Consider the following 17,628-nt stretch of genomic DNA (forward strand, 5'->3'; position numbering starts at 1 on the left):
TTAACATTCAGTACCTGGGTTCCTAACCATCTAAATCCTGTGTAACTGAACATGTATCACACATTCAAAAGAGAGTCGAAAGTATTTACTGTAGCTTTGCCTAAGCTGTAGGTTGCAGCAGGGTAGTGCTTTATCAAAACCACCTGGAGATATAAACTGTGACTCAAACAGCCCTCATAATGGTTAGGCATTGCCTCTAGGGGAGACAGCCTGCACCATCTCTTCATCTAGCTAAGTGTTTGCCCTTGTTTGAGATTTTGGGTGTAAATCTTACTATGCTCTATATTTTACTCCATGTTTGAACCAGCAAAAAAAATATTTTCTTGAGGGCAAGAATACAACCAAAAAGAAAGTGATGTTTAGTTAATTTACTTAGATCCCTAAACGTGATTGTTTAGATTTAAGTCCAATAGATTAAAGATCTGCTCCAAAATAATTGTCTCCCTTCCCTATGACTGCAGGGTGGTATCACTGAACTGGTCACTGGCCAAGTCAGTTCCGTTTGCCAAGACATCAACTCCAGCAAGGTAGGAAATTCATTCATAACTCAGGAAAAAAAAAAAAAAAAAATTACTGTGTGGATAGTTGAACACTGGAACAGGTTGCCCAGAGGTTGTGGAGTTTCCATTCTTCAACATACTGAAACTTGTCTGGACATGCCTCTGAGCAACCTGCTGTTGCTAGCCATGCTCTGAGCAGGGCTGGGATGGGGCAATCTCCAGAGGTGTGACCCTTTGGTTCTGTGAATCTGTGAGCTCTTCTGTACACAGTACATTAATAGGCTTCAATTATGTTGGATATTATATTGCATCCAATGACAACAAAAGGTACTCTTCAGTATTTTCCCCATCTATTACTGTTAAGTTTTAAGCTGCAATGAGCTTTTGGGTATAGTCTAATACATGATCCAAAAATCTTTCTATGCTGTACCTTTGCTTTCAGATTTTAAGAAGAGTAAATGCAGAGGCAATAATCTTTATACAAACTGACCAACAAATAATAAAGGGGTCAAATATGCACACCTAATCTTTGAGACAGTTAAATATGCTTCACACCAACCCATGCAACTTATCCACACTATCTGTGATAGCACCTGTTTTAACAGAAGGCAAGACTTCTCCCCTTAAAATGATTCTTCTAGAAACCGCAGTCATCCTTTCTGTATGATTGAAGTTAAAATGTAAAAGTAATACTGTAAATCATGAGATTAGCAGTCCAAGTCTGTTCATAAAGGCTTCTATGGACAAAGGGAATTAAGCATAGTTGACCATTATTTGAGTTACTACCCACTGCACTTCAAAAGACATGGTCATTTCCCAGTCGTCTTCTTCCCACTGCACATCCCTCAACATCATCTTTCCCTTTTTAATACTTTTTGCATGTGTTTTCATGTATTAGACAGATATCCTCTATCCTTTGTTTTCTTCTCCCCCATCATACCTGTTGCACTTATGCCCCAATATATCCTAGACATATACTTGTAAAATTTCCTGTGTCCATGAGAATTTCTTCATTTCCTACTTTTTATTGTGTATTTTTACCATGTCCAATGTAGCCACAGTAATTCCCTTTAACAGAGTTAACTCAGAAATTAAATGTCACTGTTTTCTCAAAGCACCATGCTAAATATCCCTACTGTCTTGTCTAGTTATTGCTGTTCTACAGACAGTAAAGCTATCAAACTCTAGCTGTTAGCTTGCATCCAGGTTGCATACTCTAGAAAAAAAATATCCAATGATATATTACTTTTTTATAGAAATGACAAGTTCACAAAGGACCACAGACTGGCCAAACTGCAGTCATCATTTCTCAGAGGTAATTTGCCAAATCAGTGCAGTTTAACAATTTACAGCTTATAGTTGAAAATAGAAAAATAAATAAATACATATGGATATTTGCCTGAACACTTCTAGTACCAGTAGTGAATAACAGATGGAAAACGTACCCCCCCCGTTTTCAATGAATGACAATCTCTTCACACTACTGGATGAACAAATTTTACCTGCTCATTTGTGGAATGTGCCTATAATTTTTTTGGTAATAGAATCAAAGATTGTTATTACAGTTCCATAAAAGTAATCAATATTTCCAGAAGCAGTTACACATCTGCTTTATATGCCATTGTTTGGATTTGTTTTGTAGTATAGAAGTTTTACTTTTAGTACTCCAAAATAATCAGAAGAAACAAGTATTTCACTTTTAGCACATCTCTAATGACCAGTTTTTGAAGTGACAGATAGGCACAGAAGTTCATTGGCTGCTAATTAATTAGACTGGTTGAGATTGTAGCCACTAATAGAAACCTTCAGGAGACATAGTATCTGCAAACAATAGACTGTGTATTGTGCCGCTGTATGGTTACAGGCCTAAAGAACATTCTATAAATGTATATCTATTTGGAATCCAAAGCTAAGGTTAACCCTGGACTGTTTTTTTACTGCTGAACGGAGAATTTTCTTTCCAAAACCTGAAGGCAGCTTTCTACATGCAACTTCAGAGGTATCTGACTGGGGACACTTAGGGTGCGAAGAGCATACAGGGTAGCAGGATCTAAATATTTATATGCAGGGGATAGCATCATAGCCATTAGTTTTAGAAGACATACTCCATTTAATGAAATTATCCCTGGTGCACGCCCCCTGGCAAGGTCACAGCATCTTTATAGTATTCCCCAATTATACTTTACCAGTATTTTTCAAAAATGTATTAGGAAAAAAATCTAAACATTAAAATAAACTTTGTGGGTTTGATGCTTTGGTTTTGATTAAGTATCTTGACCCCTGTGAACTCATTTACACTGTACAAACTGCTGTGTATAAATTCAGCCATCATATACAGTTTTCTTCCAGTATGTTGTAAGGCAGAGGAAATCCTTTGTGTAATAGCAAACCTACATCTGTGTCATAGACAGTGATCTCATTGCAAGATTAGCAGAAAACAGCTTCTAATGTTTGTTTAATCTCTCAGTTCAGAGCTTCAAATTCATATAGATACACTGCCAAATTGAGGCCAACTGTCAAAAGTAAAAACTCAAATTACTTGAGTGGAGAGGAAAATCACATTTAACATCAAGCTGAATGTAACCCCTAATGTATTACTATTATACATCTAAAAATAAGTCTTAAAAAGTCAAATGTGTGAATTCCATACATATTTATATGCAAGCAGATATTTTCTTCACAAACGTATGCAAAGTGGAAAAAAACATTTAAATGCAGAATGTTAATAGAGTGTCATCAGCAGAAGAATGTACCCATATACCTGTAATTATTGGAAACTTTCAGTCAACCTACTAAAATTTCTGCAGTGTTCTGGAAACCATTAATAAATCCGGAAATACCCCAAAGCAATGACAGTTTCTACTGCAGTACAAAAAAATGTAGTGTGGAACAGTTTTATAAAATGGCCAATATATCAGAAAGCTACACACCTGGTAAGAAAACTAAAAAGTAAACTTACCTTTTATAAAGAAGTATAGCAATAACAATACAGATGATAAACACCACTGCAAGAACTGGTCCAACAACCCAAATCAAGCCTTCTTCCTCATCTGTAATTGGTTGGGGATCAAGATCCATCGACACAACAGGATCAGAATACGGGCTGGTTGCATACATGGTCTATACAAATAAAACAAATCTTACTTAATGATAAAGGAGTGCATTTAAAATATTAACTATCCTAGATCTAGAATAAATCTATACAAGAAAATGATGCAATGAAGAGAGCAATGTGAAAATGCTATTTTTCTTCAAGTCAGGCAGTATATAAACTTGCAAACTGAACAGTGTGTTATTATTACTGACGTTATCTTCTGCTCCACATATTAGCAGTGATCTGCAGACAAATAAGATAAAACAGTCCTTCAAAGAACAGTTTGCAACTTAAGCAGAGAATGAGAGAAAGTATTAGGAAGCTGAGGAATATAACCTATCAGTTACTCATTTTTGGGTTTTGTTTTAGTTTCATATTGGCTTAACACTATTTGTTCCTGCAATATATGAAAGGATAATTCCGAAAGAATGAGAGTACTACAGGTAAAAATAAAGGGGACTGAATGCAGGAGGTTCCTAGAAAAGGGTCCTATGGCAATAATAGGGTGCATTTTGATCAGTCAAAAGCTGTCTGACAAACAGAGTGTTACGAAGATGGAGACAACTAGAATTTAAGACTGTAAAATGGGAAGCCACTGTAGAATATGAAGGGAAGCTAAATACTCAGCCTTTCTTATGGATGGATCTAGAATTATGAACCAACAGAGGCCACTGAAAATCTCTGCCCTAGTGGATGGTATAAAGCCAGCTGGCCTAGGATAAGACCTGTGATAAGAAAATAATAACTTTTTTTTATTCTGGCCTGACCTGAGATGTCTGATCTATGGCTGAGTGCAGAGTTAAAATTAGAGACAGGAGAGGTTGAGGAGTCAGCCTGCTAAAATTGGATCATGTAAAGAACTCTGAGCTACAGTAATGTCAGAAGTCAAGAATAGTTTGTACTTGTTTCTTGTCTTTGCTGGAGTGTCTCCACCAGGACTAAACTAGCATTTGAACTACATCTCTTGCAAAGGACTTAAAAACTTGATTCAGCAGTAGATCAGGAATGCCAGCTAAGATAGATAAGATAAGGAGAAGAGATTAGTTTTCATTTACCATGTTTGCACTGCATTCTGAAAGATGCCCTAAACCAGGACAAGTGATATCAAAGGAGATGTTTTTTATACTTCATTTGCCTTGTTTTGGGCTCTGGGCTACGACAGTGTCTGGGTTTAAGGTTAGAGATAGGATTAGGACTGGCAAAGCTAAGGCACTTACACTAGCTGGTACTGAGCTAGTACCCATGCCAATGATGTCCAATTAACATTATGCTCTTTTACTAAACGTGGCACCAAACATTTCAAAAGTCTGTGACTGCTGTTTAGAAACTGGGGAGTCTCCATGTTCCATTCCTGAAATACCTGAGCTGAATGAATTTTTTTTCCCAGCTTCAGTATTCTCAAAAGATAGAAAAAAGCCTGTTGCTACAGTAAGAAACTCTTTGTATTTAGCCTCTTTCTTCGGATTAGGCAGAAAAAATGTCTGGAAAGGGATATAGAAGTATACTGAGGGATAACAGTATGAGCACTTACTACCTGTTCTCCAATAAATAGGATTTGGCTTTTCATTTTCAACCAACCTGTATTAATGACTAATTTAAAGGCAATTATTATTTTGCCAAATTTATTGGGTTTTATTCCTTCCTTTTGATATCATGCTTAATGTATTTATAGACTGTAATCATAAGCTCCCTCAGCTTCCATTTCACTAAGTTAAACAAATTCAGACCTCCTCATGCCCTCTTGTAAAGCATGTTCTCCATTCTCCCAATCAACGGAGAAATTCTGTGTTCTGTAAAGGAGAAACCTTATGTAAAAATATTTTGAATATCAGGAGAAACATTCCTTGCAAGTTACAAGTCATACACCAGTAGGATCTATAGTCCTAGAAGAAAACCAGCTATATTGAGAGCAGATACACTGGAGCACTGGGAGTTGAAGCTCACTCACCCTTACAAACGCTTCATTCTTTGTGACTACTTCATGCTACTTAATCACATAGATGCTTCAGATGGCATGCTAAACCAGATATTGTCTATACTGTAAGCTTAGTAATGTCTTTTGAAATCTTCAACGGTAGGCCCCTGGAGATATTTTGCCATACCGGCCTTTTCAGCTGAAAATTTACAACTCTATTTATTCCTGCTTTTTCATCCTGATTTCTGTCTAACAAAGTAATAACCTTAGGGTTATATGAAATGACCAATCCCTTAATTAATTGTTTTGGGTTTGTGTGATTGGATTTTGGTAGCAGGGGAGGGGCTACAGGGGTGGTTCCTCTGAGAAGCTGCTAGAAGCTTCCCTGGCTCCAAGTTGGACCCGCCTCTGGCCCAGGCCGAGCCCATCAGTGACGGTGGCAGCGCCTCTGGGAGAACAGATTTAAGAAGGGAAACCTGCAGCAGAGAGGGGAGTGGGATGTGAGAGAAACCCCTCTGCAGGTACCGAGGTCAGTGAGGAAGGAGGGGGAGGAGGTTTGCTGGAGGAGAGGATGCCCTTGCAGTCCATGGTGAGGCGGCAGGCTGTCCACCCCAAGCCCATGGAGGGGAGCCGGGGAGCAGATGCCCACGTGCAGCCCGGGGAGAAAGAAGCCCACGCCGGAGCAGTGGGATGCTCCCAAAGATGGCTGTGACTGCATGGGAAAGCCCCCGCTGGAGCAGCCTGTGCCTGAAGATCGGCCCATGGAAAGGACCCACATTGGAGCAGTTTGTGATGGACTGTCTCCTGTGGGAAGGACCCCACAGTGGAGCAGGGGAAGAGTGAGGAGTCCTCCCCCTGAGGAGGAAGGAGCAGCAGAGACAACGTGTGATGAGCTGATGCCAACCCCCATTCCCTGTCCCCTGGTTCCTCATGGCGGGAGGAGGTAGAGAAAATAGGGAGTGAAGCTGAGCCCTGGAAGAAGGCAGGGGTGGCGGGAAGGTGTGTTAAGATTTGGTTTTACTTCTCATTATCCCTGTTCTGATTTGATTGGTAGTAAATTAAATTGATTTGTTTTATTCCCCAAGTTGAGTCTGGTTTTCGCCTGTGATAATAATTGCTGAGTGATCCCTCACTGTCCTTGTCTCGACCCACAAGCTTTTCGTTATATTTTCTCCTCCTCATCCCATCAGGGGGAAGGAGTGAGCAAGCAGCCTTGTGGTGCTTTGCTGCCAGGTGGGCTTAAACTACGACATTAATATAGAAAAATAATTAAGGAATTGTACTTTGTATCAAAAAAATCAATTTTAGTACAGGTAATTTCTGACACAGAGATTTTTGGCCATCTAACTTTATAGCTAAAAGCTGTCTATTTTCTCCAGTTTGAACCTTTCTGATGCAGTGTCTTTAGAATTCTCTAAGTCACCACTGTCAAAAAGTGACAGTGATTTGATTTATGTTAGAGTTTCCAGGAGGCACTTATTTTCAAATGAAGCTATGTATCCAAAAGTATTAAAATTGAAACTGCTTCCTCATTGTGTTTAAGTGGGCAAATTCTGTTGACATCAAGAAAGCAATTGTAAAGTTACACACTGGAAAGATTTGACTAGAATTCAGATTATTGGTGCCATAGTTTCAAGTGGTTGAGCCAGCAAATGTCCCTGTCAGGTTTAGGTACCAATTAGAAAGATACCATATTACACAATGTATGTTAAAATATTAATATGTATTGCAACTTCTTTCAACAGTCCTATTTCTGTCTTTTTTTTTTTAAACTGTATTACATGCAGTAGATTAACTGAAGCATAAAGGGATATAACTACAAGATGAATTACATAAAGAGGAACGACAGCTCATTATTTAGCTCACCTCAGGAATTTTCCTTATTATTGAATTATTTTCTAACTTTCTAATAATTCACTGATAAAGTTCTTAGGGAATGAATGTAACTAAAGAGGGTAGCTGTGCATGTCTCTGATTCAATGGCTCTTTCCAAGGCAAGAGAGGAACTCTTTTTTAAATACATTGAGAAAGATGCTGCTGTGAAGTTCATGGCTTAGAACCTGTGTCAATGATCTCAAATAACAGAGCATGTAATTTGTGAAGGATCACAACACAGCTAATAGAAGGCAATTCTTACTTTTCAGTTATACACAGAAGTATATACACATAAAGTTGCAAGCAAAATAGAAAAGTTCAAGGAATTAATTGGAACTAAGCAAAGACACTTGCTTTAGAGATGCTCTGACAAATACTGTAAAAAAATATATATTTGGGAGTGAAATAAGCATCGAAAAACTATTTTCATGATTGTGGAAAGGTAATTTTGGGATTGAAAAATATTAACTAACTTACAGATTCTGAGTGCTCCATTACAGCCAACACAAAGAAGACATATTCTTGACCACTCTGCAGTTGCTTATTCTCAAAGCCACCGTAATGCTTCTTATCCCCCAACGTGAACTCCGTAGGAAGAACTTCAAAGTGAGCTGCAATATATGGCTTTAATTCAACTTCCCTCCCAAGACGAATGCTTCTGCGTTTCCTAGCTATCTCCTTAAGCAGCTTTAGAATGAAGGGAGGGAAAAGAGAGGGAGACAGAGAGAGAGAAAGCAAGAAAAGAAAGATAATTGTAAACAATTTTAATGTAACTTATTGACAATGTAATGACAAAATTTAATGCATGACCAGGAACTACAAAAATACAATTTATCCACGTTTCATGGGGCATATCAGTATCACTAAATTAGTTGTTGCAAAATCTTCCAATTTCTTGTCATCCTTGTTAAGATAAGATACTAGGTAGCAATTGCACTGCCCAGGCTACAAACATAAAACAATTAGAACAGTTTTCAGTGTCTGACATTGTTGTCTCTGGGGGAAAGAAAAAAAACTAATGAAGTAATATGTCTTCTCTGAGGACATATATATACACAAATCATATTACACATCATATATGTATATGTGTATGTATATGTATATATATATGAAGTAAGTCATAGCATACAATCATAGAATCATTTATGTTGGAAAGGACCCTTAAGACCATCAAATCCAACTAACCTAACACTGCCAAGTCCACCACTAAACCATGTCCCTAAGCATGAAGTCTACATGTCTTTTAAACACCTCCAGGCATGGTGACTCAACCACTTCCCTGGGCAGCCTGTTCCAATGCTTGACAACCCTTTGGTGAAGAAATTTTTCCTCATATCCAATCTAAACCTCCTCTGGTGCAACTTGAGGCCATTTCCTCTTGTCCTATCATTTGCTACTTGGGAGAAGAGACCGACACCCACCTCGCTACAATCTCCTTTCAGGTTGTTGTAGAGAGTGGTAAGGTCTCCCCTGAGTCTCCTTTTCTCCAGGCTAAACAATCCCAGTTCCCTCAGCCACTCCTCATAAGACTTGTGCTCCAGGCCCCTCACCAGCTTTGTTGCCCTTCTTTGGACACGTTCCAGCACCTCAATGTCTCCTTGTGAGGGGCCCAAAACTGAACACAGTGTTTGAGGTGCGGCCTCATCAGTGCCAAGTACAAGGGAACAATCACTTCCCTAATGCATAATAATATTTTCTGCCTCCCTATGAACTTGCAAGGTATCTTCTTACCTCCTGTTTGATACAACAAAACTTAGTAAGTCATACGATGTAATTATTTAAAAACGAGGAATAAACCCCACAAAATTGAAAAAGAATCCTAATTTTTTAAAATCAATTTATAATAACTATTTTTAACTTTTTCTGATAACTCTGAAATACAAACAACTCAATACTAAGTAGTGATGAGTAACTTTTTTTTTTGTTTCTTTAACATGAGGACTACCAAGCACTCTGGCAATATTAAACTCCTTAACATTTCAGGGAAAAAGAGCACTTTCCAATGTACTTCACAAACAGTAAATGAAGTGCAGAAGGGTTTATATGAGTGATTTGTAAACATATCTTACATCCCAAACCCAAAATTTACTTCCATTTTACTTGTTCAAAAGGACCAAAAGTTGTATTCTTCATGGCTTGTACAACACTACACCATAGATTCGTGATAGAAATCAATAACAGGACCTATGAATCCTAAGACGACTTTTATACTGCTAGACTACAAAATAGTATCTACCACCCTAATATACACAACCCTCACATCAGAGGGTTTTCTGATATAGCTTTTCCTTGTTTCATAAAATATTTCTTCTGAAGAATAAAGCTAAAATTTACATCAGCACATTTACGACAAGATTAGATGCTAGGCTCAAACTTGTAAAACATATACTAACTAATGAAGGAACTTAAGTTCAGCTGGTATAATCCATTGATTAATTACTTATTAAATCAGAAAAATGCTCATTCAGTATCTTTTATCACTTTTTTTCTATTACTGGCATACAACTAATATTAATCTGATTTGACTACAAGGAGCCTGAACTTTTCCTGGGTGATAAGTGATGATTCCTAAGGCCTCTGTATGGTTCCCCCTCATTTTTCACCTATGAAGCTTATTCAATGTCCTGTAGTCTCATACTGCAATCATACATTTTTCGAAGGTCACAGAGCTGGTTTAGGCTTTTCAGCACACAAACAGTGCTAATACAATACATTGGCACAAACGTCTTTGGTAGGACACAAATCTCCAGAGCTAGATAGAGAACAATAAAAAAAGAGAGTAAACTCTAATCTTTAGTATATATTTTCATTTTAAAGAACATGTTTAGTCAGGGAAGCTCTCTCTTGCTTCAGCCTGTCCTTCAGTGTTAGGCCTCAGCTTAGCTAGCACATCGTGTTGTCTTCCCCACATGGGATCTTGTATTTTGCAATTACACAGTTAACAATTCCAATGCATGTAAAACAATCTACTATTCACTCTGCTGCTGAGACAGAAGTTTTTAATACTGATTACTTTAACATCCCCTCTCATTGAAGTACACATTTCACACACAGGCTACAGACAGACAAGGAAGCAACCTGTACTATTTGGATCCAAACTTCCTTTGCACTGAGGGCATTTGGATGTTACCCCATCAAAGACCTACGCAGTCAACTGTTTTCCAGCTCTAAGGCTGAGTCTGTTCTCTGTTGCAGAGATTTTACATGCATTTAACTCTATCAGTTTCCATGCTCCAACACAAAAGCTAGTACACTGCAATAGATCCCCTGAGCAAAAAAGAACTGGCCATAATTTGAGACTAGAAATCATTATTCATTACTCAAAGACTCTATTACAATCAGCAGTCCGTATTTCTCTTTCATTCTTCCTAAACTGTTTAATGAGCAGCTAGAGTAAATTTGCATGATACAAAAATGAGGGCAGTAAAGAACTGTAGTATTAAGCTTTCTATTTAGTCACTTTACTGAAGGTGACTCTCACATCTGTTGGCAGCTTCCTATGCCCTGGGTAGAGTTACTGACTGCAGAACATGAGGCAGAGACTAATCGAAGTTTGTTCCAGGTTGCTTCAGCCCTTATAAGATCTGCTGAGGGAAGCACTTTGTGAAAAGTTTGTATCTATACGAAGCCATCTTTTATAAAGATAGTAATAGCTATGCAGAGGGCTGAGCACTGACTATCCTGAAGTCTGATGAAACACTAAGGTAATAATGTGATATGTATATTAACTGGAAGTCAGGACCTGTAAGTACTGCAGTACGAGGAGAGGTGCATGGCTTGAGCCAACCCTGAAGATAAATGACATTTTCATTTCTGGGTACAGTTTCCTCTGGAATTTAAAGTTATTTGTGTGGCTACCTCAGATAAATTATTTGTCATATGTTTCCAGATTACACCTTGTTTACAATTTAGATTGTAAATAACTCATAATAAAATGTCAAAATAATGCAAGAGTACTACAATCAAAATTAGATTGAGACTGAAAAGGGAAGAAAAATGTTTGATCTTAATTAATTCTTGCATTTGAATTAGTAACATAAAATGCATATATTTAACAGATTGCATTGTTGAAGTACTGTATTACAGTGGGTGAAGTGATCAGAAACTGAGTTTTGGCTATGAATGGTAAAAGTTAATTAGCCTGAGTCAAACAAAATGTGTTCAACTTTTCCAAAGGCGGTTATTCATCACCTAAGGCCAGCTAAACTTAGGTGTGTTTGTGTGTAGATAAAAATTTTGCCTGTGACATTGATTACACATGATGGAGTAGACCTCAGGTGAACCTCTGGCCTCATTCATGTTTCATATATAAATGGGGTTGTTGCCAAATATCATTACTTGCACATTTATCTCCTGTTGTACTTTACACCAGGATTTCCATAAAATTACTGAATTAAGAATTAACATGCAGGCTTTTCTTTAGGCTTTATTGCGTACAAATCTAAAGTAATCCCACTAGGTAATACTTACTGCAAATCATAATATTTTGTTTATATTTCATTTATTTGCATTACATCTATTTAAAGTCACTAGATCCCATGATATTAAAAATCAAAAGAAATTTTGAGTTAATAAAAAAGGATTGTATCTCTAATAACTATTATTTTCTGATACACAATATCTAGTCCATTGTGTGCTCTTTTAAGATTCTGTATCTCTCTTAGTTTCTTTCAGAAGTGAGATTCAAGAAACCAGAAAGATTAGGTAACTACAAGGAGGCTGGAGAGTCTTTTGGACTGGTCAGTTATGTACTGGCATTAACACTCCAGTGTAGTGTTTTCAGCAAATGCTTTCTTTCTGACAATCTAAGCAAAGTATTTGGAACATACCCCTTTGAAAAATCTATTCCCAACCATTTCTCATACTAGCGATATCTGAGACTACACTAAAAAAGGATATGCAGAAGTATCTTCACTTCACCATCAGGAACTATTTGCTCAGAGAGTAGTGTGGTTAGTTTTTGTGGGTTTTTTTTCCAAATTTATTTATTGTGTCATTGCTTTCACATGTTTGTCAGGAGTAGTACAGCTAGTAACAATATGCATATATTTTCTAAAGCTGGAAGAAAAACAGTCTTTTAAGTAATAGAAACTGGATGAAATTAGCATGAAATACAGTTGCTGCCTGCTTTTGTTTTTTTTGCCACTCAGTACTTACTATATGTGTTGGTGGCAATTGTAAAAGATCTATCAAGGGATTTAGTTCTTTATCAGAAATAATTTTCATTTTCCAGTCAATGCATATCTTATTTTTTCCACCATTAATTCTACAATGTGGTCTCAATTATATCAGTAGAAGTGGGAAACAACCCATCCTGACCCAAATATTTCTGAATTAATAAATGCTCTTTATCAATCTGTTATACAGATTAATGCACCACATCTTGCAGGATGATTAAAATGACCCTTTGTTATGGGAATCAGCAGGACCCGTAGAATTTAATTGCCAAAAAGTTTGATGTCATCTGGCACCTGTCCTTTAATCTCTTAACGCTGCTGAATGTGACTATGATCTTTGGATGTTAAAAGTGGGTGGTAATATTAAATCAGTTTTCCATTAGTGTATGGATCTTGCTGTCACAGTTTTACTGTTTAACCATATTTGATGTCACCTAGGACTATGATCATGAGCTGATGGCATTTACAGTCCAAGTTCTTTTAAAGGGAAGACGTTAATAGATCAAAGCAAGTCATCACTACAATTCAATCAAATGAGATGATCACATAAATGAAACTTGTGAAGAGGAAACACCGGCTTCAGTCAGTCAGCAGTAACGAAAACCATGCCTTCCTTTGAACAGTTTTTATTTAATCTTCTGATTAAGGATTCTCCTGTTGCGTATGTATTCTTCTTTGCCTTTTCTGATCAGAACACAGACTAAAGACTGAAAGACCTCTGTTTATATCTTGGAAGCTTTCTACAGCAGTGTTAGTTTGGTGAAGATCTTTATTTTCCTTACATTTTGTGCAAACATTGAAATTGGTATCCATTTTGTCAATGGGAGGGGGAAAAAAAGCCTTGTGATTGCTCACAGATGATCACTTGTTTCCAGTGATTGTATTATGGGGAAGCATACGGTGAAGCATCTCTGTGACATAAAACCCTTGAATCCACCAAAAGAAAATAGGAAGATAGACAGGATCCAGTCAAAAGATCACAAAATCAGGAGTAAAGAAACTGACTTTGATCTCTGGTCTTTGAATTGCAGAGATATCACAGGTACAAATTACCATAGCATCTGAATGATATCTAAAATCCTAGGCAGATACAACAATAACAATAGTAACACCACCCACACCACTTGTCTTTTGTACACGGCTTTCATATGGGGCTCTCAAATGAGCTTTACAATGATAAATATTAGCATTATTCAAAATTTACAGATTGAAAGAAGAAAGAAAAGTTCACATGAGCTATATTGTCCTTCAGTAAAAGAGAGGACAGGACTGAATGCTGACACTATACTTCCTGGAATTATTATTATATCAATAACATAATTAATTGATTTCTAGTATTATTTGGCTTATTCCTAAAATGAAAGTACTTCCACTCTTTGGATTAATATCCTTCATAGTGTCAAATGATGACACAATGTTGCTCTTTCCTACTTTAGTCATTTATTTCTGAGCACAAACTGTCAGCAGGATGGAGACTACTGTAAAAGTTTTCTAACCAGAAGCATTACAGTATGTGAGAATCTGGTAAAAACACCACAAGAAGGTCAGATGTTAAACTGCAGTGCAAATTGCAATTTAGTATTTGTTACAGGCTTAGTAAACACTCCACTAATGAACTAGACCTTTATTAGCGTTCATATCATTGGTGATTAAGCTTTTGCTGACAACTCATTTCACCTCCTGCACTTTTGCATCATGCTTTACAATAGGAAAAGAATAAAATATTAATGCCAACAAAGATCAGACACTTTCTGTGCTTTATTGCAACTTAATGTCTTTATTGTCTTCTAATTTAAGTAATTTGAACTTTTGTTTCAGTCCCCACAGGCTAATTCAAATATAAATATAAAATATCCTGACAACCAAAACTTCTAAAACTGGTGAGTTAATCACATACCACTAATAAGATTGTTTCTTTAATAAAGGAGAAGACGACAACAAAAACACAGTACCTCATCTAGTTCCATTTCATCTGGACTCTCCCATGGTTTGATAAACTTTCCACGAGACCTCTTCAAAGGCACAATAACTATGTAATAACCTCTGTAAAGGAAACAGTTGGACAAAAGTGAAGTTGAAGGAAAAGGAATAGACGAATTGATGGAGTAGGTGCCTGTTCAGAGGAACTTAAGAGAAAAGTGGTACGTTGAGAGCAAACTTTTGTACATTATTATGCCACTGCAGCCTTCCAAACATAGTTGTGAAGGTTCACACTCTTGAAACACATCCAGTGTAAAACATTTGACAACCAAATAGCACTACCTGCCTTTTCATGTAAACACATAAATATGTATAAGGAAATTTAATTACAATGTTCTAAAATGCCTACATGTTTGACTGCAGTTTATTATTTAATTTGAAATACAAGAGCCATGGGATATTTGTGCCTTGTCACCATCACACTGGGAAAAAAACCTAAACCCCTAAATTGAAACATATTATCATATATTTAAATCTCAATTATCAACCCACCTTCCCCCATTTTCATGTATAATCAAAATAGTAGGTTAACATAATGTGTTTGCTGATGCCAATATCATTATAAACAGAAAATAAAGAAGACATAGCATACACTCCACCTACACACTCTTTACTTTAGAGTATCAATCCCCATCAGCCTTATCTACTTAAGTATTCCGTTCAGTCATAGACAGAAGAGTTTCATGTATGCTCTCTTTACAGCTAGGATTTGCAAATTACATATATCAGTTTTCATCAGAAACATTTTCCTGAAAATATCTTCCTCCTCCCCCCCATGGAGATGAGTAAATTATACTTTCTAGTATAACAGAGATATGGCACTTTCCTTGTTTCCTTCACAAAGTCTGGATACATGCCAGGCAGATCCATATTTTCACATTAGTGTAAGGAAAGAAGCAGTAGAATCACAACAGCAGGACATCCAGGATAGTATAATATACATCTTCTTGATAAGCACACTTGTCAAAAAGTCAAGCACTCTCCAGCTCTGAGGAGAGGGAAAGAAGCTGCTCTCCTTTGTTGCTAGTAACAACAGAGCTTATTAAGAAGGTGTCTCTGGCTTTCCATCATGGAAGATAATTTTAGTGTCTCATGGACCATCTTCTTCTCTTCCAGTCTGCCATTTTTTACAGCCTATTCAACTTTCTGCAGCACTGACTATTCATTTTACTCAAGCAATGCAGTTGAAAAACCTGAAGTAATTAACGAAGAGAGTCTACAGAAAAGGACTTGCCTTACAGTTGATCAAAACCTATGTCAGTCTAAACTGACTCTATAAACTATCCTTCTTCCATACCAGTGCTCATCATTGGTCCATTTTAATGGTCTATTCTCAATTAAAGCTCCTTCCCATGAAGGAAATGTAACAAAACTTTGGATTTTTAACTAATGTAGTAAATGCACACTTTTATTAATTCTTGTGTTAATAAATTTGAGAAATTTCTCTGTGGAAATTATGAGCTCCAACAGGAGGTGCCGGAAACAAAAAGTGTTGGTCACAGATTTTTAACTGCTGCCCACTTGCTGTATTCCAGTATCTAAATAAAATCTGCAGCATGCATTCTTATAGTAACAATATGATAAATCATCTTTTACACGGATGTTCTTATTCAAAACCAGTAAGAGTTGGTTGAGCCCAGATTTTAAACCTGACTATGTATTTTTAAAATTATTTGGTAACATGAATAACAAATCCCAGTGAATGCTGATTTATCCATGTATACCATAAATACAACCTACATATATTTTCTTTAACAGATCCCTAAGAATCAAGACAAAAAAGCAGTTGAGAATTGGCCCCTAATATGTCTTTCAGACATTGAAGATACATCCACTGGATGAACTGCACAGTAGTCTCTAACTTATCCTTTTTTTCTTCTTCTTCTTTTTCTTTTTTAAGCTAACAGAGTGTTCATACTTTTCTTTTCAATCAAGGAACATCCAGCATGTAAATGTTACTTTCACACTCTTTCACACTTTCTTCTTACATGCCTCCCACTCATGACTTTGATCATCCACTAAGACTTTCAGCACATACAGAGTATTTTAAAGCTGAAAGCACAAGTACATCAACAGCAAGCAGAAAAATGAAACTGTTCACATAAATATACAGTGCTGCCAATTGTAAAAGATAACAAATTCTATTATTTCTAGCTGAGTCCAGAAAATGCAGTATCTCTTGAAAAACATGTTTTATCATTTGCTTTATTACTTGCTTGTTTGAGGGTGGGGTTTTTTTTGGGGGGTGGGAAGGGTGAGAAATAGAGGGTTTGCTTGGATATTGCTTGAACTACCAAGTATTACAAAGGCCAAAGTCTTCTATAAAACTCTGCTTTTACCTAAGAATTTGCAAAGATAGAAGAGATTCAGAGAAACATGAACTGTCCTTTACACATAAAAATTGCTTTGGATTAGCCCAGAACACTACAGAAAAATGAAGAAATTGCTCACTGGAGGTAATGCCAGCAAAGGACATCTATTTTACCTAGCGTAAGGTGAGCTCTGCTCCAATTTCAATGCTGTATTGCCATCAAACATTGAAATAATGAAAATTACTTCTACCATCTTTAGTAAATTACAAAGGCTCTTATAACATTAACCTAAATCCCATTAGTATTTACCTATAATTCATTAAAGCAAATAATTAACTGTTTCACCTTCTGTGTAATCAGTATTATTGAAAGACTTCCAGTGTATAGTACTTCATAGTAAGATAAAGACAATCATGAACATATAATATACCCATAGAGCAACAGCAACTGTAAAAATATAACTGTTACACAAAATTGTTCTTCCCATTCAAGGACTACAGCTGCAATAATCTTACTTATTCTGGCAAGCATCAGGTAAGCTTTTTCTCTTCAGTATCTAGTTGCTTTGGTATGCCTGCTTCCAAGGGTCAAGTAAATCTTTTTTTTGTTGTTTTGTTTTTCTATCTCAAGCCCAATCACATCTTCTTGGCAAACAGATATCAAATGAGGAGATACATTATTTGCAGAATTGGTAGTTGGACCCAATACGTTTAATGTACCTTTTCTGATGTCACTTAGGCTCTTTAATTTTTTACACGACATAAAAGGAAGGACA

General features: G+C 36.7%; 1 protein-coding gene across 26 annotated transcripts in view; it reads right to left on the reverse strand.

Annotated features, from left to right (window-relative positions):
• PTPRD (protein tyrosine phosphatase receptor type D) overlaps positions 1-17,628 on the reverse strand; it is a 1,298,969-nt gene that overhangs the window by 91,759 nt on the left and 1,189,582 nt on the right. For all 26 annotated transcript variants that reach the window (XM_069776173.1, XM_069776170.1, XM_069776168.1 and 23 more), the window contains 3 exons: positions 14,514-14,604; positions 7,862-8,071; positions 3,460-3,620 (listed from right to left, as the gene is read on the reverse strand). In XM_069776173.1, coding sequence (XP_069632274.1) covers positions 3,460-3,620; positions 7,862-8,071; positions 14,514-14,604 — 462 coding nt within the window. The remainder of the gene's footprint in view (positions 1-3,459; positions 3,621-7,861; positions 8,072-14,513; positions 14,605-17,628) is intronic.

This window comes from Haliaeetus albicilla, chromosome Z (genome assembly GCF_947461875.1).
Source record: "Haliaeetus albicilla chromosome Z, bHalAlb1.1, whole genome shotgun sequence".
Lineage (NCBI taxonomy): Eukaryota > Metazoa > Chordata > Aves > Accipitriformes > Accipitridae > Haliaeetus > Haliaeetus albicilla.